Source organism: Eretmochelys imbricata, chromosome 2 (genome assembly GCF_965152235.1).
Source record: "Eretmochelys imbricata isolate rEreImb1 chromosome 2, rEreImb1.hap1, whole genome shotgun sequence".
Lineage (NCBI taxonomy): Eukaryota > Metazoa > Chordata > Testudines > Cheloniidae > Eretmochelys > Eretmochelys imbricata.
Genome location: NC_135573.1, coordinates 236,032,991 through 236,059,282, shown reverse-complemented (window position 1 = coordinate 236,059,282; position 26,292 = coordinate 236,032,991). Strand labels below are relative to the sequence as shown.

General features: G+C 42.5%; 1 protein-coding gene across 9 annotated transcripts in view; it reads left to right on the top strand.

The window, feature by feature from the left end:
• The first annotated feature begins 576 nt into the window (after positions 1-576).
• Positions 577-26,292, top strand: part of ABI1 (abl interactor 1) — a 119,004-nt gene continuing 93,288 nt past the window's right edge. For 2 of the 9 annotated variants that reach the window (XM_077808239.1, XM_077808236.1), the window contains exon 1: positions 578-799. In XM_077808239.1, the coding sequence (XP_077664365.1) occupies positions 683-799 (117 nt within the window). In that variant the 5' untranslated portion in view covers positions 578-682. Of the gene's footprint in view, positions 800-26,292 lie in introns of all 9 variants that reach the window. The other 7 variants (XM_077808237.1, XM_077808242.1, XM_077808243.1 and 4 more) reach the window with 4 other exon arrangements.

Here is a 26,292-nt window from a genome sequence, read left to right as displayed (position 1 = left end):
GCCTGGAGACTGAAGGGCCCTCTGACCTGTTTGAAGTTCCCTGCAGCAGAGAGGGCAATCAGCATGAAGTGAAAGTAAAGCAGCTGTTGAAAAAGGTCTGCTTGGATAATCTAGTGAGGCGGGGAAGGCGAGGTGGATTCGGGTCGGGGGGAAGAAGGTGTTTCAATATCTGATTGTCCGCCTCAGCAGTGGCCCTTGTCTCTCCCCCTGCTGTAACGCAGAGCGGATCTCGACCAGACACTGAGGAGCTCGCTCGCTGCTGTTTTCATTTCCCATTGTTACAGCGTGCCGAGCCCTGCCAGGCTTTGAACCAAAGCCGGTGGAAACGAGCGGGGCTGGCAGCTCTCCCCTTGGTGAGAAACGGTGTGTGTGAGCGCTCACAGGTCTCAGTCTATCAGCCACGGCCCGACCGTGGGGGAGAACCCCCCCGCGCCTCCACCCGCACAGCTTCGCCTGGCGCATGCCCGATCCAGGAACTCCATTGGCGGGGGGCGGCGGGGAGAGGCCAGCAGACTACAACTCCCAGCGTGCAGTGCGACGGGCACGCCGCGGGGGGGGCGGGGAAAGCGCGGCGGCCTCACGAAAGCGAGGCGAGGAGGAATCCCACAATACCAGGCGGGCTGTGCGGGCTCGCCGCCGCCGCCTCTCTAACGCCCGCGGAAGCGATGCGGAGGGGCGGAAAATGGCAGAGCTGCAGATGCTGCTAGAGGAGGAAATCCCTTCAGGCAAGCGGGCTCTGCTCGAGAGCTACCAGAACCTCACCCGGGTGGCCGACTACTGCGAGAGCAACTACATCCAGGTGAGAGCGCCGCGGGCCGGGCGAGAGGGGGGCCGCACGGGCGGCGGGTGCAGGAAGCGAAGGTTGCAACAGCCGGGGGAGCCTCCGAGACCCCGTGTCGCCCGGCATCCGCCTCCGCTGAAGCGCCCGGATACCTCCTCCCTTCCCTTCCCTTCGCCTTTCAACTTTCTAGCCCCACGCCTCTTATTTTCGTGTCTCCCCCCTCCCCCCGCCTGTGTCGGGGCAGAGGGGTGACTAGTCTGTCAGCGCAGCCCAGAGGGTGTGTCTCCCAGCGCCCAGATCTCTCCGGGCTGGGGGAGAGGGTAGATGGTACATGCCTCCTCATGGAGGGCTTGTAAATCTGCCTGTGTGCCTGTTTCAGACCGAATTCCTCAAACCCCACCCCCACCCCACCGCAATTTGGCTTTGTAGTTGCTAGTGACATTTTAAAGAATCAAACCAACCTTTTTTTTTTTTGTTAAATATCTCTGAAGTCCTGGAAGTGCTGGCTTCGTAGGTCTCTTGAAATAGAGACATATGTATCACCCTTTTTACCTTTTCGGGGTGTGTGTTCCCTCCCTGTTAGGTGTGTAAAGAGGTAAATTTCAGAAAAGATTAAGAGTGAGGTTGGCAAATGCTGAATTCTGGGTAGTGCTGAAATACAAATGACAAATACACAATTATATTTGTATGTTGGGGGAGGGAGGAGGGACACTCCCCCCAACCCCCCCACAAACACAACATATAACAATCCAAGTGGAAATTGATTGTTTAATATTTGGTGTCTAATTCTCACTAAGACTAAATGAATTACATTCGTGGCATGCTGCACTGGTGATCCTGAATTGTTAAAATGAACAGTTTGCATGTAAATCGACAGTAATGTGAAAGCATGATATGGTATTTCAGCATGGCAATCTCTCCTTCTGAGAGGGCAGGGCTGCTTGCTTCATAATTCAGACATCCATAGCAATATTTTTAAACTGAGTGTCTCTTGCTGCAAGATACAACCCAATTCACATGTCTTGTATCTTTCACAGAATCCTAGAATATCAGGGTTAGAAGGGACCTCAGGAGGCCATCTAGTCCAACCCCCTGCTCAAAGCAGGACTGATCCGCAATTTTTGCTTTCAGTTAATTAGGAGGATTCTTCTCTAGATTGTTCAGTGTTTCCTAACCTCTTTTTAACTTTTTGTGTGTGTGGTTACTTTAAGTATATTTTTATTTTGACTTTTAAAGGTATTGTCATAGTAATATCTATATAAATCTGAATATAATTCTGTGCATATAGCTGAATTGAAGTGGACACAGAGCTCTCCCAGATGCCCAAATTAGCTAATGGAAAAACTTTAAGAAAAGACCATTAAAAATTAAGCATTCTAATTTTCACTCCTTCTTTATAATGTAAATAAACCTATTGACTGTAATATACCAATGGCTAGGACTAGCTGTAACCTATACTTAATGTCTTTTTAAATGTCTTAATACTTAGCATTTGTCTGAAACTGTGAGACTGTTTTATTTGTGCAAGTGGAACAGTAATTTGGTGGCTTTACCAAACTTTAAATATCCCTCTATGTCTCTTTGTGAAATTACTCTTTTTCAAAATGTGAGGCAATGCTGTTGATATTAGAATTAAAATTGAAGTAGCAAATCGGAGTTTGTTTTGGGAATGATTTATATCCTTTTCACAATGTGAGGCAATAAGGGTTAAACTGTTTTTATTCTTCAGTTACTTGCTCCACCCAAAGAAAGCTGGTTATATAAATGCTTCAAAGAGGCGAGGTTGCATTTGGGTTTACTCATGGGAAATATGACAAACACACTAATGTGGTAATTGCAGCACATGTCTTGACCTGTTGATTTTATTTCCCTCTATTTTAGGAGAGTTGTGGAGAATCTTTCTGGCATTACATGTTGCTTTCAAATAGTCTTAAACCTTACTGTTTTAAAAAAACAAAAAAAAAAAAACAAAAAAACCCAAAACTTATTTTTTTAAGGGACACATCCTCATCCATCACTTGAAATCCATCTAACCAAGAATCACGTTAAGAATCAAGGTCGGCTGTATGCAGAATCTGTATATTTTACAGTTTGTCGCATACAGCTGTGTATATCTCTGTTAGAGGGAAGCAGTGTATACTAAGCTGAATAAACAGGAGTTAAGTAGTAGTTTTGTGGATTTCATACCTTGTTTGTATTCTGTATAGGTTTAGCCCAATTCATTAAAAGTGGTAAATGAGATGATACTCATCTGATTGTTAGTGCAAAAGTTTTTCCAGCGGTTGTGTAAAACCATCTAGTTTACAGTTAGACTAGCGTAGATATTATTACAATCAGTCTCCTGGAACAGTAGTGTCAATGTTGGGAGGAAGAGGGGCTACCACAGGCTTAGTGGATGTGACACCCAAGGCAATGTAGGGTTGTGAGAATGGGGAGTTATCAAATCAAAACAAAACATGTGGTGTTTGTATTAAGCACCATTGAATTGACAGTCGTCAGTATTTTTAGAACTAGACAGGTATTCCTCCCAACTGCCCTGGATATCACCAGGAAAAGGTAGTCAGTGTACAGTTCTCTCATCTTGAGATGCTCTAAGTGCAGTGTTTAAAACACTTCAAAAATGAGATGCTTTATAATTTGGCTTTATATATGTTTAACTGATTCAAACCAGGCTCTTGGAGATTTCTAATAGAACCATGACTACTAGTATCTCTTTTTTTTAATGAGAACAGCATTGTGCTGCCTAGTGCAGAAGGTGTTATTCTCTCTTGCCACCTCCTCCGCATTTTGAACAGTATGTCTGACAGCCTTTTTGACCAACGCACACATGTGGTGTTGCAAATGCTCTTTTTGATGGAAATTCTCAATTTGATATCTTGCATTGTTCCTTCACTGTGGCAAGAATGTAACCTTTTATAAGATTACTGATTTGTTTCCTCTGAAAAGTCTTTTGAAATTGTATGTGTATTAAAAATGCCTGTATGTCTAAATCTGGAAAAATTAGGCTTAATTTCTAGTCCCCTCCCTTTCTCTCCTTCCTACTTTGCCCTCAACAGCTGATGCTAATCTTTGGATGTCAATGCTATAAGGAACTGAGAAACAGCTACTGGTTACCATGTGCAGTGAAACAAACAACAACAAAGCAGAAATCCAGAGAGTAATGTATCTAGTCCACCAGGCCGTGTATATGCTGGTTATCTGATAGGAAGGAAGAAGAATGCTGTGAGAAGGCACTGAAAGGAGCCAATGAGGTTAGGAGAAGATTCAAAATACTAAAAGGAAATTTTAGTGTGATGACTGTTGGGGAAAGACAAGGGAAAAGAGACTGAATGTAGAAGTAACATCAACTACCTCTTATTATAAATGTTGGGGGATTTTAAAGATTTGATTAGTAGGAAACCATATATAAATGTTACATTACTGGTTTTAATTTATAACTAGATCTGAAATTTATCTTAAACTTCTAGTTATGCTTGGAGGTGTTAGTGATTTGGAAACAGCTAGAAATGTAGTATCTGATCTAGAACCGTGGTTCTCAACCTTTCCAGAGTACTGTACCCCTTTCAGAAGGCTTTGTCTTGCGTACTCCAAGTTTCACCTCACTTAAAAACTACAAGCTTACAAAATAGACATAAAAATACAAAAGTGTCACTGCATACTATTACTGAACAATTACTTACTTTCTCATTTTTACCATAGAATTATAAAATAAATCATGACCTCCAGGTTGAGAGAGACTGATCTACTATATAGAGCAGTATAAACAAATCATTGTATGAAATTTTAGTTTGTACTGACTTAGCTAGTGCTTTTCATGTAGCTTGTTGTAAAACTGGGCAAATATCTAGATGAGTTGACATGCCCCTCATTGAGAACCACTGATCTAGAAGACGTGGCAAGCTAATAAATGGGTTTACAGTAATTTTAAAGATGAAGCTTTAATTCTTCAATTGGCTATGTGATGTCTTGCCTCTCCTTGTGAAAGGAGCTATCTTAATACAAACAGATGCTTGGGGATCAAATCTTGTTGTTAATTGCCTAAATTGCCTCTTAGTGTTATGTTGGCATATATATTAAAGTGAACAAAACAAATTCCAACATTAATCTTATGACAGATAGCAAATTAGAAAAGGGAACATTTTCCTTGTGAATTAGTATGCTTTACAATGATGATGTACTCTATGATATGAATGAAGGAAAAGGATTTGGCACTCCTTGGTAAGTCAAGTTAGGGTTGCCAAACACCCCTGTCCCACCCCTTCTCTGAGGCCCCACCCGCTACTCACTCCATTCCTCCTCCCTCTGTTGCTCGCTCTCCCCCACCCTCACTCATTTTCACCAGGCTGGGGCAGGCGGAGTGAGGGCTCCATCTGGGGGTGCAGGCTCTGGGTGGGACTGGGGATGAGGGGCTTGGGGTACAGGAGGGGGCTCTGGGCTGAGGGGTTTGGAGTGCTTGAGGAGGTGCAGGCTCTGGGGGAGAGTTTTGGTGTGGGAGGAGGTTCTGGGGGGGGGTGGGGGTGCAGGTTCAGGCTCCGGGCAGTGCTTACCTCAGGTGGTTCCTGGAAGTGGCTGGTATATCCCTCTGGCGTCTAGGCAGAGTTATGGCCCCCGCAGCTCCCATTGGCCATGGTTCCTGGCCAATAGGAGCTGCAGAGTCGGCACTCTGGGTGGGGGTAATGCACAGAGACTCCCTGGCCGCCCCTGTGCCTAGGGGCCACAGGGATGTACCACTGCTTCCAGGAGCCACGCAGAGCCAGGGCAGGCAGGGAACCTGCCTTAGCCCCACTGCGCCGCTGACCGGCGGTGCCAGAGTCCCTTTTCAACAGGGCTTTCTGGTCGAAAACTGGATGCTTGGCAACCCTAAAGGGTTTGCCTTCATTGCATAGCAAAAAAACAAACCCCCCCAACCAAAAACCAACCACAACCCTCACCCTTTCAAAAAAAAGTGTTTGCTTAATTTAACCCAATTTAACAGTAAAACCACAGCAACTAGGGTTAGCAACTCGAGTTCAACTCCAGGATCCCCTATAGGTTTTAATTTGGCTGTTAACCGGAGTTAAACATTGTTGCCGTGTCTTCGATACTATTTTAATTTGAGTTAAGAACACTTTTTTTTTTTGCAGTGAAGGCATACATTAAAATACAAGCGTCCGTTTTTGATTCTGTTCCCTTTCCCATAATCCTGCATGACTGCAATTAAACTGCAAAGATATTGGTGGTGTTACATAGCAATTTGGGGATTGTGATTGTGGTGAAATATTTCTATGGTGTGTTGCCAAAGAAGGGATAATATACAGAGTTAAAAAGTACTCTGTCAGAACTAAAACTGTCTAACTTCCCAATTAAAAATACTAACTTACCACAGATGTATCTCACAGTTTCTAGTCTGAATGGGCTTCAGTGCTTAGCTTTAGTGAACATATCTGCAAAAACTTGCTTATTGGGTGTGGCAATGAAAAATAGAAATAATATAGGAAACTATGGTCTTCAGTGTTGACATCTTCCTTTGAGTTGCTGCAGTTGATTGCAGTACGAGAACTAATGTAGTGAGTTTCCTTCTGTAATGGGTCTATAAAATACTGACTGTAAACACTGACAATTTAAGTCAAGACTGTGGGATAGTACTTATCTCATGGTCTGGTTAAGCGTAGACGGCTGCATTGTTGACTTCAGTGCTTTTCTGTTAGACTGCTGTGGGAACATTTAGTAATTAAATCAAATGTGATTTTAAGATCACATTCAGAGCCTATAAACTAATGGCTTGAAATACCATGTGATTCTTGTAAATGATGATTATCCTGAGCTCTTCAATGCTGGGGTCATTTTTTATTTTTGTGAATGGACTCTTTAGCTTTTGAAAGTCAATTGCATAAATAATGAACATGAGATTCTGAGAAGTATGTGCTGAATTGCTTAGATGTGCCTTTTTGGATGTGTTATTTCCTGCTGTAACTTCAAGAGTGGTATATGGAAATCATAGTTCCAGAATAGCTCAACAGTCAGCTAATCATGAAGAAAGGCAGAAACAAGGGCATAGTTTTTTAGATTGACCTTTGGAATTCACCCTATTGGAGGAAATTGGAGGTTTCCTTCCTGCTGGGGAAAAAAATGCATGTTACATGGAAAAAATAGCTGTACAGATCAAATGTCCTATCCTTTTGGTAGGATGTGTGTTCCACAGTTATTTAACAAAAAAGAGACCCGCAGAAGGTACTTTCTTCCTAAAGTCATCTAACTCTTGTTCTTGTATTCGTGTTCTCTCTCTTTGATGTGTGTGATTGATCTCACACCCGACTCGCTTTGCTTGAAAGAATGGTGGAACATGGCGCAGCTTATTTCAGTACAATGAAGTTCACTTAGAAGTTTTGATACAGGAAATTACCTGTTTTAAAGGGATAAACTTCTTAAAAATCATTAATACAAATCTTGTACTTCCTGAGAGAACTTCTGAACTATTTTTGTTGAGTTCATAGATTTATATTCATGTTTTCAAAAACGGTTAAAGGGTTAAAGTAAATTTATTATAGACTCTCAGTGTGTTACAGTAAGAGAAAACAAATCAGTCCACTTTCCATTACACCTAACTATTCAGCACATATATTACAAAAGACTTGGGAGTCTCAGAACAAGGTGCAATGTCCAAGACACAACTCCAGGAATCCTTCATTTGGCTTAAGTTGAAGTGCATACATTTTTTTTAAAAAAATGCATGTTATACTGTGTGCAAAAGATCTTTTTAGTGGGGATGGGAAACAGAGGACAAAAATTCCTTGCCCAAGTATTAAATGACAACCTAGACTACTATAATGTGTCTTGTAAATCACATATTTGGTGATTTTTAAAATATGGATTATTGGCCTACCAGACTTAATGACTCCTCTTTTGTCAATGAGTCTGTTTTTGCAAAACACAGTTGAATATGTACATACAGTTCTAAAGTGAACATGAGCAATATGGCTATAGTGTAGTTTCTTTAAGTGGTTATTTTGCATGCACAGGAACCACTTCTCTAAATATAGCATGATCATTTTGTGTTTTTTTTCTTTTCTTTCTTTAAGGGGGACTGGTTCAGATCACGGACCAGTTGTCACAAACTTGAAATTTTTATACTTGGTCTTCTAAACTATTTGAAGTGGGGTGGCAAGATTTCCACTTCTCTTCTGGTACTGTCCCATTACCACTTCAGTAAGGGTTATGTCTGTGCTTCTCCACCTAATAATTCTCTACTATTACCAGGCAAAGCAAAGTGAATTGGACTCATTTGTTATTGGGGTTAGGGTCTGCTACCTCTGTTGGAGGAGATGCTCTGGAGAGGGGATTTGAAATGAAGAGGCCTAGTAAAAATGTATCAAAGGCTTAGGTTGATACCTTGCTCCCTATGTTGGAAGGAGCTGGAGCACAGAAGTTGGTGTAGTTGGTAGTACTGAAATCTTGGAGGAAAGAGGAGTGCTGAGTGAAAGAGGGAATCAATCCTGCCCTCTACCTCCAGAGTCTGAGGGAAGAACACTGTGAGGCTCAGAGCCTTTTAGGATGGGAACAGAACTGGGGTGTGGATTCAGAGTATGAATAAAAAACATTACTTCTGAAAGTTGTGTGGTGAGGGTAGAGAGATGTGCAGAAATGGTCTGGTGTTGAGTACCAGCAGAAATAAAATGTGTGGGAGGGGGGAAAGATGTAGGTGATGAATAGAGAAAATGTAATAGAAGTAAATAACTTAACAAGCATAAACAAAATATGTACCTGTACAATGCCAGTCATTCCAACACTGAAGTTTTAGAAGTACTAATGAAATCTCCCATTACCCCTTTTTGGTTGGGTGAATTATAATCACTTCACAGATGAATAAGTGGAGGCAGAGAGAAGATAAGAAGCTGAGGTCATTCAGGGACACACTGGCAGATTTAGGAACAGAATCCAATTGTTCTTAGTGCTGTGCTCAGAGGGTTCTCCGTCCCCCTAATAGCCCCCATTACTCTCTCCCTCAGCAGCAGAAATTTTGCATTGCTCTGAAGCATTAATAGACAATGAAATGATACCCCTGGGAAAACAAATGCCTCTGAAACTGTCTTTAAACTCTTCAGCAGTAGTAATAAGCCACTTCCTGCCCCAAAATGAACAGTTTTTATTTTAAATATCTGCTTCCTGGCAGAATCTTTAAATGCCAGTTTTCAATTGCTTGTTGTGTAAATTTCTTTGTTACGTAACACCCCAAAATACTGATTCTGTTAGAAACACTGACACACTTGCCTAGGCAAAGGTGCTTGAAGGTACCACTATTTTTTTCCTTCTTTTGGTGGACTTGGTCTTAGTGAAAGCTCCTTGCTTTCAGTAGTCCTGGAAACCAAAGCTTGTGCTTATCCACAGAATAGCAAGGATTAGTGGCAGTGTGTGTCAATTCTGACAGACTAATCTCCTCTCTGGGGTAAGAGGGTAACTCTTTCATACGAAGTCCTTAGTCTTGTGTCAGAGGGACCACCAATTATAGTGTGTGTTTGTGTGGGGGTTTTTGTGTGTATGTGATGTGGATGCCTAGCCAGTGGGAAATGGTTTGTGGCCCTGAACCAGCCATCATATGGTAACCATTGTCAGTCATAATTAACAAATCAGGCTGGTTATAAAGAAGCCTTACCTTTCAGAGTCCAAAGTTCCTCCTTCTTCCACTACCCCTAAAGGGGGGCAGCTGGGGCTGGGGAAGAAAGGGGGGAAATAACTAGTGAATCTGTAGTACTATATCCAGTGGCTCAGACCTTGTTTCCTTATCATCTGCCCTAAGTCCCACTGTACAGGGAGCTTCTGCGGAGTTGCATTTAGGGTGTGCACAGGAGGTACAGTCCATCCTTGTGGACTCCAGAAATTCTGCTCCTCTCTGAGCAGCAGAACCACACTGATTCCTCTATGTGGGGGAGTCCCTGTGTGTCTCCAAAAGTGTGGCAGGACTTGCCCCTGAAGCGCTAAATCTTGTAAACAAGTGCCATACACAAGATATTTATCTGCAGACACTTTTCTTTCCTGCCCCCCCGTTTTTGACTGTGATACCTTCTTCGTCAGAAATGTTGACATCCACATAGATTGTATCATTGACTTTCTGCTTAGTGCCAAATGGTGAAGTAATACATGGAATTAATACCTCCAATAGATGGTTTCTTTAAGGATTAAATTTATGTGGTGTATCTACAGAATCAGAATTTTGTCACTCCTGTGGTGTGTGTGTTTTTTTTTTAAGTTCTGGAGGGAATGCTTGCTTTGCTTTTGTTCTGGTCAATCAATTAATGGAGGTGTTAATATGAGTGTAAATGCTACCTCTCCCTGGTGGCATGCAAATAATGTTCTTCGTTGCTCAAGTAATTCCTTAATATCAACAGGAGCCCTCTGAGAATAATTTCTTATAAACAGTGGGAGCTACAGATATAAACTTGTTACTATATTGTGTAGGTATTATAAAAACAGGTAGATATTTTTAGGTATCTTGGCTCAACTTGCAGTATTTTAGTGAGGAAAAAATTTAGACAACTTTCAGACTTGTACATCAAAATACTATAACATATATATTGGTATGAGTTGTAATTAGTAACTACTAACATGGTTAGTCTTACAAAAACTTAGTGCAGTTGAAAAATCACTATTTAGTTATTAATTCCTATTTGGAGCGCCATATTTATTGTGTTTCAGTGATTCCTGTTCAGATCAGTTCCATATATAAGTAAAAAGATGGCTTTTCTAACTGCAAGCTTTGAAACATTAGCCTGGAATCAGAAAGCTAAATTGGGTGTCTCCTGGCTCATGCCTTCTCAAAAATAGTTTTTTGCAACTGGACCACAGTTAAGAATTCTATTTGGAGATGTCATCCACCTGCTCTTTTATAGCTGTATTGTATCTGCAGAGCCCAACGGGAGTAAAATGCACTATGTATTTTAGTGAAGTAAGTAGAGATGCTTCTCAGTACTTACAGGGAGCAAGCTTATAAAATAAGATGCGAAGTTTACATAAATACATGCCAGAGTTCAATGTAATATTATTTTTGGTGGTCCTTATGCCATATGCTGTACAAACACAAGGATTTCATTTGTTCTGTCCCCAAGGGCTTATATTGTAAGTTCATATCAGGCTCTATCTCAACTTTGCTGTCCATTTTTAAAACCTTCCATGAATTGACTATAGCCTGCCTAGTGGACCATCTCTTCCTACTCCCCTACGCTTGCTGAGTGCTGCTGGCTGCCTCTTTGCACTGCCATGCAGTCTTGTCACCATTAATGTGAGAGCGTTCTCTAGATGGCAGAAGTTGTGGACAAGCAGCATTCCTGTATCTAGGCACCTCATTGACTCTGCATCTCACTTTAAAATCTCATAATTACTCTCTCCTTCTGCTGTTATTTTATATTCTCCATTTTAAGAGCCATCAGATGGAGACAAACATCTACAGGATCTCTATCAAGTGTTTTTAAAACTACAATACCCACCTGCTGAAGTGAAGAAACAGATTGGCAGAGCCAGAAGAGTACCCAGAAGTCATCTACTACAGGACAAAAAAGTAACAAATGCCACTAGCCATCACCTTCAACCCCCAACTAAAACCTCTCCAGTGCATCATCAAGGATCAACAACATATCCTGAAGGACGATCCCTCAATCTCACAGACCCTGGGAGACAGGCCAATCCTCGCTTATACACAGCCCCACAACCTGAAGCAAATACTCACCAGCAACCGCACAACGGAACCGTTAACCCAGGAACCTATCCTTGCAACAAAGCCCGTTGCCAACTGTGTCCACATATCTATTCAGGGGACACCATCATAGGGCCTAATCACATCAGCCACACTATCAGGAGCTCGTTCATCTGCACATGTACCAATGTGATATGTGCCATCAATGCCCCTCTGCCATGTACATTGGCCAAACAGGACAGTCTCTAAGCAAAAGAATAAATGGACACAAATCGGATGTCAAGAATTATAACATTCAAAAACCAGTCGGAGAACGCTTCAGTCTCTTTGGTCACTCGATTACAGACGTAAAAGTGGCAATTCTTCAACAAAAAAACTTCAAAAACAGACTCCAATGAGAAACTGCAGAACTGGAATTAACTTGCAAACTGAACACCGTCAAATCAGACCTGATAAAGACTGGGTGTGGATGGGTCATTACACAAACTAAAAACTATTTCCACATGCTAATTTTTCCCCCTACTGTTACTCTCACCTTCTTGTCAACTGTTTGAAACGGGCCATCTTGATTACCACTATAAAAGTGATTTTTTCCCCCCCTTCTGCTGCTGATAGCCCACTTTAATTGATTTGTCTAGTTAGAGTTGGTATGGCAACCCCCATCTTTTCATGTGGGGTGTGTGTGTGTGTGTGTATATATATATATATATATATATCTTCCTTCTGTATTTTCCACTCCATGCATCTTATGAAGTGGGTTTTAGCTCACGAAAGTTTATGCCCAAATAAATTTGTTAGTCTCTGAGGTGCCACAAGTACTCCTCATTCTTCTTATTTAACTGTAAATCATACTGGGATGCAGTTTAAATTATATTACTGTTTTGCATGGCATCTTTAAGGCTGACTGTTTTTACTACCATGGATTTGAATAATAGCTCATCATATGGGCCAGCAGCTTCTAAAGTGATAAATTCTGTTCCACCTTTACTAGAAATCCATCTCTCCGGCAGCTACTCCTTTTGTTGTTGGCCCAAGGGATGGTAGTGACTTAAAAGGGAAACTTACCTTTCATTTGTTTTGCTATGGAGGGTCTGGAGGTAATGATCCTACTCTGGTAGTGGCTTTTCAGGTATAATGTCAAGGATAGGGGGGAGAGTGTCAGGAGGAACAGTATTACATATCTTTGTTTCAGCGGGAAAGTGTTGACAGAATAGAGGGTTGAGACTAATCCAAAAGGGATTTTATGCAATATGGTTCTGGCTCACTTGGATTTCCACTGTGAATCCTTATACCAATTGGGCTGGCTTGGTAGTTTGAGATGTGAGGCTAAATGTCAGGCTCAGCTAAATAGAGAGGCAATGGATTAATAGGCTTATCCTGGTAAATATCCCCCACCTTTCAGGACTCCAGGATATTTGCAAGTCGGGTTTGGCTGATCCAGTCCTGATAGGGTACTGTTGTTGGATTTTTCTTTCCATTTTTTTACATATAGAAAGATTGTTGCTATGTAAAAGTTCTTTTGGCTTTAGGTATCCCAGAAGTGCTCAGATAACACATTTAGGGGCTCCCTAAAAATGTGGGATACCAGATTTGGTATTTGGGATCCTTTGAATATGTCTCTCTAAAACATTACTATTGGGCAGGGCCTTATAAAATACCCTCAGTGCATTTTCCATTGCAGTGTGTCCTGGAGTCTCTCTGCGCTACACTCTGTTCATTGTTCTTGGAATCTTTAGACTCATTACTGAGGCAGTACAGCTGCCAAGTGGAAGACTTGACTGCATGCTGTCCAAAGCTGAGAGTCTAAAAGATGCTTCCTTATTTTTAGGAGCCCAGAACTCTGAGTGTGAGTGCTGATAAATTCACTATTTAAAGATATAATTGCAACTTGGGAGCACAGTGGAGTTTCTGGTATTAATAGAAACCATATCACTTGATATGACACAGCCACTATTCTAGGGTTTTTTTATTCCATTCCTTTTTGCTCTTGAATGGCATGACCTTTTGATTTTCTTCTCCATCAGTGTATAATCAATGAAAGCTCTCTAGCACAGTCCTTTGTGTCTGTGAACCTGTGGTGCATGAACCAGTCAATTTAAAAAAATAAAAATTATGCTCCTTTGTAATTGTTAATATCGCATAAAGCATGTTAAGATAAACTTTCAGAGTCTTTTAAGTACTATTTTGTTGTGAGTGAAGGAGGTCTGAAGAGGAAGTCAAAAATAAATGTGCAGCTATACGGTATCAAAGGGCTGAGTAAAACAAAGCTATAGTTGCTGAGTTTTGTGCAGTTCCATGTGTGACATTTCCTGCTGTTGAGGAAAAAGTTGCTGGTTTCCCCCCAGTTCCCCCTTCTTCACCCCCCCCCAAAGCATGGAAGACAGAGTGGGGGATTATCCCTCACAGCCCCAAGACAGGATGAAGGGTTGGAAGGGAGCCAATAGAGACCAGGGTAGCTGGTTAACCCAATACTTCACTGACTGGGAGCCTATGGGGTTGTTGGATAGTTCCTAGATGGAGATGAGGAGGTGGGCAGAACCCTGGAGTAGCCCGGCAGGGGTTGGTGTTGTGTAATAAGAACCTTGGAGGAATGGAGTAGAGTTTAGAATGGTCTCCTCTTCTCATTTTCTGTTCTCATTTGTCCGTGTTCAGTCCCTCAATCTAGAACCTCACTGGCATGGTGATATGACCGATACTACAATTGCATGCAATGTCTTTGGGACCATATTGTATTAAGTTTGAGTGGCATGTATTGTTGGCCAGGGATTGCATGCTGCTCCAGTTACCAAGTTCCAAAAGCAGGGGGACGTGATGAAGGCTAGTCGATGAAATATAAGCACCTACAGAGAGGTACATTGCCTGGGGAGGTTTGGATGTACTGGTTCAAGCTGGGTTTTCCAGGGTATGCCCATACCGCAGCTGGGAACAAGCCTCCCAGCCTGGGTAGACAGACTTGCACTATCGGGGCTCAAACTGGCATGCTAAACATAGCTATGTGGATGTTGTGGCTCGAGCTCTGAAGCCTGGGCCGGTCAGGTGGAGTTTTCACCACAGATATTTAGTGTACTAGTGTGAGTTCTGCTATCACAAGTCTCTGTCCAGGCTGGGAGTGTCTCTTTCCCAGCTGCAGTGTAGGCATACCCCCAGAGATGGTTAGACAAAGGAAAAGCTTTTAGTATAAAAAGCCTGAGTTTTTTGTGGGGTGGGATGTACTGCAGATGTTAGTGACACCTGTCAGTCCTGTTAATAATAATAATAATAAAAAAACCTCTTAAAGTTCCTTTGCGATTTGTAGGGGTGAGCATGAGGTAGTTACGAGTGGTTTTGAAAACAGATAGGTAAAGGGGGGAGGAGAATGAGCAGAAGATATTAATTAATGGTTTTTAATGGAAATCGACCATAAAAAATTTAGAAGGAAAATGCATCTTCATGAAGGCTGATGAACAGAGTCTGGCCATCCACTACAACAAGAAAATTCTTCCTGTGAATAGGAAAACTAATTTATGCAGTTGTCTACCATAGAAATCTATTTTTGCTAGTCACGTTCAGAAATGACAAGATATAAAACTGGAAAGCAAAGATTTACGTATAAAAGGTGGTTAGGAGAGGGAGTGGTGAAATCCTTAGCTGTCAGCTTTGTTTTGTGTATGTTTTCAGTATTAAGAACTTGTTTATATGAATGTCTTTTTTCCCCCTTTTATGTAGTACTTAATTTGTATGTTAATACCACTCAGTGTTTGTTTAAAATGTGCCAGTCTGTGATTTGATTTAACATTTTCCATATTTATTTTGCTACCAATATAGCCATTTATTCCCTCTACAACCCTGCTTAGAAAGCTGTAACAGCATTTGTAACAGGTTAATTTTAATTGTTTAGTACCAGCCTGGCTTGCGTCTATTCACATTAAGATAATATTCTCTATCTGTGGTAGCTAACCCTTGCTAGCAGCCTAGGCTGGCCTGTCACTGTTTTCCAGTAACTTGTTTGGTGCTCTTCTCTCCCACCCCTATTGCTGTGTAGGTAGGAACTCCCAGATCTCTTGAGAAGTAGGACATGGCCAGAGTGTGCGGCTGTGTGTGAACGATCTTTGAGCATGCGATACTCTAATGAGGCGCTATATTGCCATTGCTCAGATTGCAGTGACATTCATCTAGCAGCATAGTTGGGATGGGTGGCTGATCTGTGGTTGTCAAGGTTCCTTCCCCACTCTAACTCTAGGGTACAGATGTGGGGACCTGCGTGAAAGACCCCCTAAGCTTATTCTTACCAGCTTAGGTTAAAAACTTGCTCAAGGTACAAATTTTGCCCTGTCCTTGAACCCTATGCTGCCACCACCAAGCGTGTTAAACAAAGAACAGGGAAATAGCCCACTTGGAGACATTTCTCCCCCCGCCCCCCCCCCCAGCCCTACACCCCCTTTCCTGGAGAAGGCTTGATAAAAATCCTCACCAATTTGCATAGGTGAACACAGACCCAAACCCTCGGATCTTAAGAACAATGAAAAAACAATCAAGTTCTTAAAATAACTTTAATTAAAGAAAAAGTAAAAAACACCTCTGTAAAATCAGGATGGTAAATACTTTACAGGGTAATTAGATTCAAAACATAGAGAATCCCTCTAGGCAAAACCTTAAGTTACAAAAAAGACACACAGACAGAAATAATCATTCTGTTCAGCACAATTCTTTTCTCAGCCATTAAACAAAAGAAAATCTAACACATTTTCTAGCTAGATTACTTACTAATTTAACAGGAGTTGGAAGGCTGCATTCCTGATCTGTTCCCAGCAAAAGCATCACACACAGACAAACCCTTTGTTCTTTTCCCCACCCCCTCCAGATTTGAGAGAAACTTGTCTCCTCATTGGTCATTGTGGGTCAGGTGCCAGTGAGGTTACCTTAGCTTTTTAACCCTTTACAAGTGAAAGGGTTTTGCCTCTGGCCAGGAGGGATTTTATAGCACTGTATACAGAAAGGTGGTTACCCTTCCCTTTATATTTATGACAGTGGTCATGTGGGGAAAAAAAGCTGCTTGTCTGAATACAACTCATCCATGTTTGTAACCAGACCAGATAAGTGGCAGACTGGTCGCAAAAACATAGCGCTGCTTCCAGTGTAGACTGGGCATTACAGTCGTCTGCCATGGTTAGCGATACTTGTGTCCTAACAGCTAAGGGCTCTTCTTGTTGGTGTGGATAGGATAGCACTTTTATAACCATGTGAGGTAGCAGTGTGAGAGCCAAGTTAAGCTCTAATGCAAGCTTTTTTTGTTTTAGTAAAATGGATGTGATGTACAACTGTATGTCTTGGAAACAATAATGGTGATTGTGACCACCATAGTAATTAAGCATCTTCCAACTTTTCTTACATTCAAGGTTTCGTAACCAAGGACTCACTATATCTAAATCTTGGAGATTCTTTCTGCATAACATCTCTAAGGCTGCGTCTACACTGGCACTTCGTCAGCAAAACTTTTGTCATTCAGTGATGTAAAAAAAAAAACAACCACACCTCCCCAAAGGACAAAAGTTTTACTGACTAAAAGCGCTGGTGTGAACAGCGTTGTCTGCAGGAGAGCTCTCTCCTGCCGACAAACAGCAGCTACGCTGTAGCTGCGTAGTGTAGCCATACCCTTAGATACATCCTTTCCTATCATCCATACAGCTTAAAACTCTCATTCAGGCTCTAATTGCTGCAACATGCTTTCCTCTGGACATGGTGAATGCAGTCTTGCCCCACTGATGTCCATGCGGAATGCTACTGCACAGATCATTTTCCCATCCTGTTGCTCTGACCATGTCACCCCTGTTTGTCACTTCACAGTTCCCTTCTCTCTGTCATATCCTACTTCTCACTACTTGTAAGCTACGTCTCACTTTGAAGACCCTTGAGGAACTTATCCCTACTCTACCAACCTATCCTCTCTCTTTCAGTATTAGAAGATTGACTCCTACCTCTCTGGTTAGTCCATGATGTCAGCCTCTGTAGCCCACTTGCTTATTTGAAACTTTAATGTCTGTGCTCTCTCATATGCTGCCCCTCATGTTTGGGAAAAGTTCCCTGAAAACATTCTAACTGACTTATCTTCCTGAGGACTCTTCTTTGCCATGAAGTCTACAAAAAAACTTGACAATAGCTAGGGCTGCTCGTGTGCTGAGACCACCGCCTATCATGCTGATCAATGATTTAGATAATGGCCTAGAGAGTACACTTAAAGGTTGCAGAGGATACCAAGCTGGGAGGGGTTGCAAGTGCTTTGGAGGGTAGGATTAAAATTCAAAATGATCTGGAGAAATGGTCTGAAATAAGATGAAATTCAATAATGACAAGTGCAAAATACTCCTCTTAAGAAGGAAAAATCCGTTGTGTGAGCACACACAATGGGAAATGATTGCCTAGGAAGGAGTACTGCAGAAAGGAAGGGATCTGGGGGTCAGAGTGAATCATAAGCTAAATGAGTCAAAACTGTAAGTGTTGCCAAAAAAAAAAACCAAACATCATTCTGGGGTGTATTAGCAGGAGTATTATAAGCAAGACAAGAGAAGTAACTATTCTACTCTACTCTGCATGGATACGACTTCAACTGGGGGCTAATTTAACTAATCAGGAGAAAGATCTTGGAGTCATCCTGGATAGTTCTCTGAAGATGTCAACGCAGTGTGCAGCAGCAGACAAAAAAGCAAATGGGATGTTAGGAATCCTTAAAGGGATAGAGAATAAGACGGAGAATATCTGATTGCCCTTATATAAATCCATGGTACGCCCACATCTTGAATATTGCGTACAGATGTGGTCCCCTCATCTCAAAGATATACCCGCATTAGAAAAGATTCAGAAAAGGGCAACTAAAATGATTGGGGTTTGGAACGGGTCCCATATGAGGAGAGATTAAAGAGGCTAGGACTTTTCAGCTTGGAACAGAGGAGACTAGGGGGATATGGTAGAAGTTTATAAAATCATGAGTGGTGTGGAGAAAGTGAAGAATAAGAAAAAGTTATTTACTACTTCCCATAATATAAGAACTAGGGGCCACCAAATGAAATTAATGGGCAGCGGGTTTAAAACAAATAAAAGGAAGAAGTTCTTCACTCGGCGCACAGTCAACCTGTGGAACTCCTTGCCTGAGGAGGTTGTGAAGGCTAGGACTATAACAGGATTTAAGAGAGCTGAATAAATTCATGGAGATTAAGTCCATTAATGGCTATTAGCCAGGATGGGTAAGGAATGGTGTCCTTAGCCTCTGTTTATCAGAGTGTGGAGATGGATGGCAGGAGAGAGATCACTTGGTCACTACTTGTTAGGTTCACTCCCTTTGGGGCACCTGGCATTGGCCACTGTCAGCAGGCAGGGTACTGGGCTGGATGGACCTTTGATCTGACCCAGTATGGCCATTCTTATGATGTTCTTGTGTCCAGTTCTGGGCGTCGTGTTTCAGGAAAGATGTGGACAAATTGTAGAAAGTCCAGAGAAGAGCAATAAAAGGTCTAGAAAACATGACCCATGAGAGAAGATTGAAAAAATTGGGTTTGTGTAGTCTAGAGAAGACCAAGAGGGGACATAAGTTTTCAAGTACATAAAAGGTTGTTACAAGAAGGAGGGAGAAGAAAAGTTCTCAGTCTCGGAGGATAGGACAAGAAGTAGTGGGCTTAAATTGGAGCAGGGCGGTTTAGACTGGACATTAGGAAAAACTTCCTAACAGTCAGGGCAGTTGAACACTGGAATAAATTAACTTCTATCTAGGGAGATTGTGGAATCTCCATTACTGGAGATTTTAAAGAGTGGATTAGACAAACACCTGTCAGAGATGGTCTAGCTAATACTTAGTCCTGCCATGAGTGCAGGGGACTGGACTAGATGACCTCTGGAGGTTCTGTTCAGTCCTACGATTCTGTGATTCTCTCATTGTGTCCTTGTAGAATTTGGTCAGTCTGTATCTAGCCTTCTGTTGGCTCTTTTCTTGGAATGTAAACTCTTTGGGGCAGGAACTGTCTTAGTTTTTGCTTGCGCAATGCCTAGCACCCTGGGCTCCTGGTCCATGACTGGAGCACCTAGGTGCTGCTGTGATCAAAATAATTAAAAAGGAACTTTGGACTATTTTTTCTTTTTGAAGAATTTAATTTGTTTGGCTGTTTTATGTTCTCTGCGAATGTGGCTGGATTCAAATACTCTTTAGGATGTGTGCATTTGCAATTCTAGTAGCTTTCCTTTCGTAAACTGAAACTTTTTATGTACAGGACTAATAGTGTAGACTCTTGCCTGTAGGTATTTTGGGGTGTGGGTGGGTGGTGTGTGTGAATGATGTCCATCTCCACTTGCATTGTTGACTCTTTACCCCTCTGAAGGTATAAAATCCCTGCTTGCTACACTTGTGAAGTTACCGAGTACTCCAAGTGTGAGATGTTTGATCCTCAGGGCTTGTCTACACTTGCAGTGGTGGAGCTTCTCCCATTAGTGTAGGTACTCCACCCCTTTGAGAGGCGGTAGCTATGTCGACAGGTGAAGCTCTCCCATCAACACAGCGCTGTCTGGGGTTTGTCGGTATATCTGTCGCTTTGGGGTATGGATTTTTCACACCCTGAGTAATGTAGTTATACCAACAGAAGTTGGCAGTGTAGACCAAGCCTCAGTATTTAAATACTTAGAGAGCGGTTCCTCCCATTGGGTCAGATATTAGCATTTTAAAATAATTATTCAAATGAAGACTTACCCAGAGGACCATAACGTGCTCACAAGAGCTATCAAGAACTCTGTTATAAAATGCATTTAAGCTCTCCTATAATTGACTCTTTGAAGATCTAAATCATGCCCCCATTTACAACCATGCCAGCTGCTGTTATGTGATCAGGTAGAAGTAAAGACCAGGATATGTTTCACCTACATCTGGCTAGGAGTTAGCTACTGATGCTTTCAGAAGTAGATCCTCTTAGCCCAGTGGTCTCCAACCTTTTTAGGCGCAAGATTACTTTTTGAGAATATAAGGGCAACCCAGGATCTTCCCCACCCCCTTGCTCCATTTCTCTCCCCTCCCCCTGTTCACTCTCCAACACCTGTGCTCACTTTTGCCAGGCTGGGGCAGGAGGTTGGGGTTCGGTAGGGGATGTGGGCTCTGGGCTGGGGCCCGAGGTGTTCGCAGTGTGGGAGGGGGCTCTGGGCTAAGCCTGGGGCAGGGATTGGGGTGCAGGAGGGGGTGAGGGGTGAAAGCTTTAGGAGGGAGTTTGGATACAGGAGGGGGTTCTAGGCTGGAGCAGACTGTTGGGGTGCAGGAAGGGGTACAGGGTGCTGGCTCTTAGAGCGGGGTCAGGGCTGCAGCAGGGGGTTGGGGTGCAGGAGAGTACAGGGTGCTGGCTCTGGGGGGGGCTTGGGGTTGGGGTGTGGCTCCCGCTGGGCAGCACTTACCTCTGGCAGCTCTTGGTTGGCAGCAGGCGCAGCGAGGCAAAGGCAGGCTCCCTGGCCCCCCACCACTCCTGGAAGGGGCCAGTGCAACCCTGTGGTTCCATGCACTGCTCCCCCTCTGCAAGCACCGCCCCCACAGCTCTTCTGGCCAATGGGAGCTGTGGGGGGCAGTGCTTACAGGCAGGGGCAGTGTGTGGAGGGAGACTCCTTCCCTGCGGGACTGCACCGGCTGCTTCCGGGAGCAGCGTGGGGCCAGGGTAGGCAGGGCGTCTGCCTTAGCAGCAGTCACACTGCACCTCTGGGAGATCCTCTAGGATCAGCCGGTTGGTGACCACTGTCCTCGCATAATGAACCTTTGTTGCCATGAGATTATAGCAAAGCCACATGCATTATGTGGGACTCTACCTTAAATCTAAATGAAAACTACTGGACAATGTGGGAGCCTACTTGTAAAGTGGGCCGTATTGCTGTGAGCCTGTTGCACCTTTGTTTGGGATCTTCACTGTGGGAGTTGAATATGTTGGCTTTGACTTACAAAGCTCTAAATGGTCTGGGGCTCTTCTACCTGAGAGAGACACCTGCTCATTATATTGTGATTACCTATAGCTCCCTTGTCTTGAGGCAGTGCTTAATTTTTGCCAGGGCTGAGCCCCAGCACCTCTGGGTTTGCTGTATCAGTAATGAATGTAAAAAATAGCTTGAGCCATTCATTGCATCTCTTTCATTACAAATTAAACACTGTTGCGAGCGGACTGCTGGCAGGGGCATTCTTTGAAAGGGGCCCTGATTATGGAGGAGGCTTGCTAATTTGGGTTACGGGGTATAGAACAGTGAGTGGGTTTATGGAACACTGCAAAAGTATTTTTGTTTGATTTAATTGAATTTACCTATCTAAATCAATGGGATTTCTATAGTTGTGCTGTAAGGAGGGCTTTGGGATGTATGGCCACTGGGAGGCCTTCATGGACAGAAGAGTTCTCTTGGGATGGACTTCATCTGAGTAGGGAAGGAAATAGACTTCTAGGATGGAGGCTGGCACAACTGATTAAGAGAGCGTTAAACTAGGATTTTGGAAGTGGATTGGACTGAAGAATTTTATGGATCTAAAGGCAGAGGAGGCCTGGGATTACTTCAAGTCAAAGCTGCAGAAGCTATTGAAGCCTGCATCCCAAGAAAGGGGGAAAAATTCATAAGCAGGAGTTGTAGACCAGGCTGGATGAGCAAGCATCTCAGAGAGGTGATTAAGAAAAAGCTGCACCAATGCATCTGCACTGCTGTAGCGTGTCTGGTGAAGATGCACTATGCCGATGGGAGAGCGCTCTTTTGCTGGCTTAACGCTGGTGTGGACAGTACTTAGGTTGATGTAACTTGTGTTGCTCAGGGGGCTGGCTTTTTCACACCCCTTAGCAAGGTAAGTTACATCAACATAAGTGGTAGTGTAGACAAGCCCTCTTAAATTTTTAACTCTGAGTAATTTAACCATTGGAACAATTTACCAAGGCTCATGGGGGATTCTGTCACTGACAAGTTTTAAGTCAAAACTGGATGATTTTCTAAGATATGCTGTAGGAATTGTTTTGGGGAAGTTCTATGTTTTATTTTTATACAAAAGGTCAGACTCCAGGGCCAGCAGAGATCATTATGATGATGTAATCTCTGAAAGAGGAATAAAGTTTTAATCTCTAGCTAAAAGCACACAAGTATGTCTCAGTTTTGCTGAAAATGCACCTAGCATTCTTTAGGAGGGAACTGGAGAGGCAAATAAATGCCTTCAACTCCCAATCATAGATGACTTTTTTTTAAGGCCAGAAGCGACAATTATCACCTAATCTGACCACCTTCATAACACAGCCAAAACATCACCCAGTAATTTCTGCATCAAACCCATAATTTCTGCTTGAGCTGTAACAACATGTCTTTTTAGAAAGATATCCAGTCTTAATTTAAAGACATAGTTGACGGAGACTCCACCACATCCCTGTGTATTCACATCAGTGCTAGTGGCAGCATTGTGGGCTGGAGCAGAGTGTTGGGGTGCAGGAGGTACTAGTGGCATTGATTCAAAAGCTATCAAGATCAGCACCTGCCTCTCCTACAAACCCCCCTGCTTCCCATGGTCACCCAGCAACCATCCCTTCCTGCATCCTCTCAGGCACCCTCCACACCCTACCTCCTTCTCTTCTCCAAATTGCCATTTTAGCTGGCTGGGCTGTTGCCCTCTTGTCTCCTGTGTTGGGCATATGGGGGGGAGGGGCATGTGTGGGACAAGAATCTCCAGAGGGAGGCACGGTTTGAGATTTGGGAACCTCTGCTCTAAACTACATTTGCTAAATTTTGTGACATAAGAGAAAGGTGGAGGGAGAGAAGAGGGCTACAGTAAATAAAGATTGTAGGGCCTGTTTAGCTTTTGTGTTTGCAACTTAGTGTCCTTCCCCCTTTTATGAGAATAAGGCAGGAATGAATAGGAATGTTGATTAGAATTGACATGAGTGGTGAGATTTGAGGTAGGAATTGAAGGGGAAGTGATACATTTAGCACAGTGGAAAAGAGAGGCTGCCTGGGGCATATGGGCAATGTGGTGAGTGCAGAAATCAACAGTCATTGCTCTGAGTTGAGAGAGTACACATGTTTATTGGTAGAATAATCATACTTGCCCAGTTACTATTGTGATATAGAAAAGGAGTACTTGTGGCACCTTAGACGCATCCGATGAAGTGAGCTGTAGCTCACGAAAGCTCATGCTCAAATTGGTTAGTCTCCTTTTCTTTTTGCGAATACAGACTAACACGGCTGTTACTCTGAAACCTGTTGTGATATTTTTTTCGCACTTCATTCTATACTCAGATCCCAGTATCCAAAATATCAAGAATTTTATTGTGCCAGTGTGTGTGAATTGTTTCTTTGACATATTCTCATTTGACTGGGGTTCGCAGGAAGGTACAACTAGAAATTGTGCTACATACTATCTATATAATATAAGAATATTAATATGGGGAGAAATTTATTCCAGAGCCAACATGAGCACCATTTGCTGTACTGGGCAGAAGATGCCATTAACAGAGTAGCTGGCATTGCTTCCTTACTGTCTCAATCTGTCAGTGTCACTTTGTAAATCACTCTCCCATTGGATGTATCAGGTTGCTGTTGTAATTCAAACAGCCTGGATTACAATGGAACCACTTCTTTAAAAAGGTGACTTACAGTAGAGATCAAAGTATCTATTGAACTCTTTAAAGAAGAGTGAGATGGCTTCCTGAACATAGATATGCCAAATTTTGCTCTCCATTGTAATCCCATTAAGATCTGTGGCAGAACTATTTGTATACATAGATGTAAACACTGTATTTTGAACCAACAAGAGGTGATGCCGTTTGAGATTTGGTATTGGTGAGTAGTGAGGACCTCCTAGAAGAACTGGTTGTAGAAGACAGCCTTGGTTTGAGTGGTGATGAGCTAATTCAGTTTAAACTAAATGGAAGGGTAAACGAAAACAGGTCTGCAACTAAAATTCTTAATTTTAAAAGGGCTAACTTTAAAAAAATTAAGGGAATTAGGGAAGTGGATTGGACTGAGAAACTCAAGGATCTGAATGTGGAGGAAGCATGGAATTACTTTAAGTCAAAGTTGCAGAAACTATCTGAAGCCTTTATCCCAAGCAAGGGGAAAATTTTTTTTAAGGAAGGGTTGCAGACCAAGCTGGATGAGCAAGCATCTCAAATAGAAGATTAAGAGAAAACAGCCTACAAGGAATGGGAAGATGGGATGGATCAGCAAGGAAAGTACCTTTTTGAAGGTCTGAAAGTGTGTGGATAAAGTGAAAATGGCCAAAAGCCAAACAAGGTTGGACCCTGCAAAGGAATTAAAACTAATAGTAAAAGCCATATAAATAAGAAAACAAGGAAAGAAGTAGCAGGACCGCTAAGCACTGAGGATGGGGTGGCGATTAAAGATAGTCTAGGCATGGCCCAACACCTAAACCAATACTTTGCCTCAGTTTTTAATGAGGTTAAGGAAAAGCTTTTGGGTAGTGGCAGAGGGATAATGGGAATGAGGACCTGGAGGTTGAAATTACCACATCTGAGGTGAAAGTCAAAGTCAAACTCTAACAGCTCAATGGGATAAATCAGGGGGCCTGGATAATCTCCATTCAAGAATATTAAAGCAACTGGCACATGAAATTGCAAGCCAAATAGTAAGGATTTTTAACGAATCTGTAAACTAAGGCGTCTTACCCTATGACTGGAGAATTGCTAATATAGTTCCTATTTTTAAGAAAGGGGGGAGGAGGGGTGATCAGGGAAACTACAGGCCTGTTGAGATTAAACTAATTGTACACAAGGCCTTGGAACAAATTTTAAAAATAGTTAAGGACATAGAGCTAAACATAATTATAAAATACAACATGGTTTTACAAAGGGTAGATTGTGCCAGACCAACCTGATCTCCTTTGAGAAGAGAACTGATTTTTTTTTTTTTTTTAGACAAAGGAAATGCAGTAGATTAATCTACCTGGATTTCAGTAAGGCATTTGATACTGTTCCATATGGGAAACTATTAATGAAATTGGAGAAGATGGGGATTAATATGAGAAGTGAAAGGTGGATAAGGAACTGGTTAAAGGGGAGACTACAATGAGGCATTCTGAAAGGTGAACTGTCAGGCTGGAGGGAGGTTCTTGAGGAACTCCACCAATGATTAGTGGTGGGGACCAATTTTATTTAACTTTTTTTATTACTGACCCTGGGACAAAAAGTGGGAGTGTGCTAACAAAATTTGTGGACAACACAAAGTTGGAAAGTATCTCCAATATAGAGGAGGACCGGAATATCATACAAGAAGATCTGAATGACCTTGTAAACTGGAGTAATAGAAATGGGATGAAATTTAATAGTGCAAAGATGGGCTAAAACCAAGAATATTTGCTATAAGCTGGGGAAGTATCAGTTGGAAGTGCAGGGGAGGGGAAAGACCTGGGTGTGTTTGTCTCAATCATCCTGTGATCAACCATGTGGTGCAGCCGTGAAAAAGGATAATGTAGTCCTAGGATGCATCAGGCAAAGTATTTCCAGTAGAGAAGGTGAAGTGTTAGTACCATTATACAAAGCGCTGGAGAAACCTCGTCTGGAATACTGTGCAATTCTTGTCTTTTATGTTTAAGAAAGATGAATTCAAAGTGGAACAGGCATAGAGAAAGGTTACTAGGATGGTCAGGAATGGAAAACTTACCTTATGAGAGGAGACCCAAAGACCTTGGCTTCTTTAGCCTAACCAAAAGAAGGCTGAGGGGAGATATGATTGCTCTCTCTAAATACATCAGAGGGATAAATACCAGGGAGGGAGAGGAGTTAAGCGCTAATGTGGACACAAGAACAAATGGATATAAACTGGCCATCAACAAGTTTAGGCTTGAAATTAGGCAAAGGTTTCTAACTACCAGAGGAGTGAAGTTCTGGAG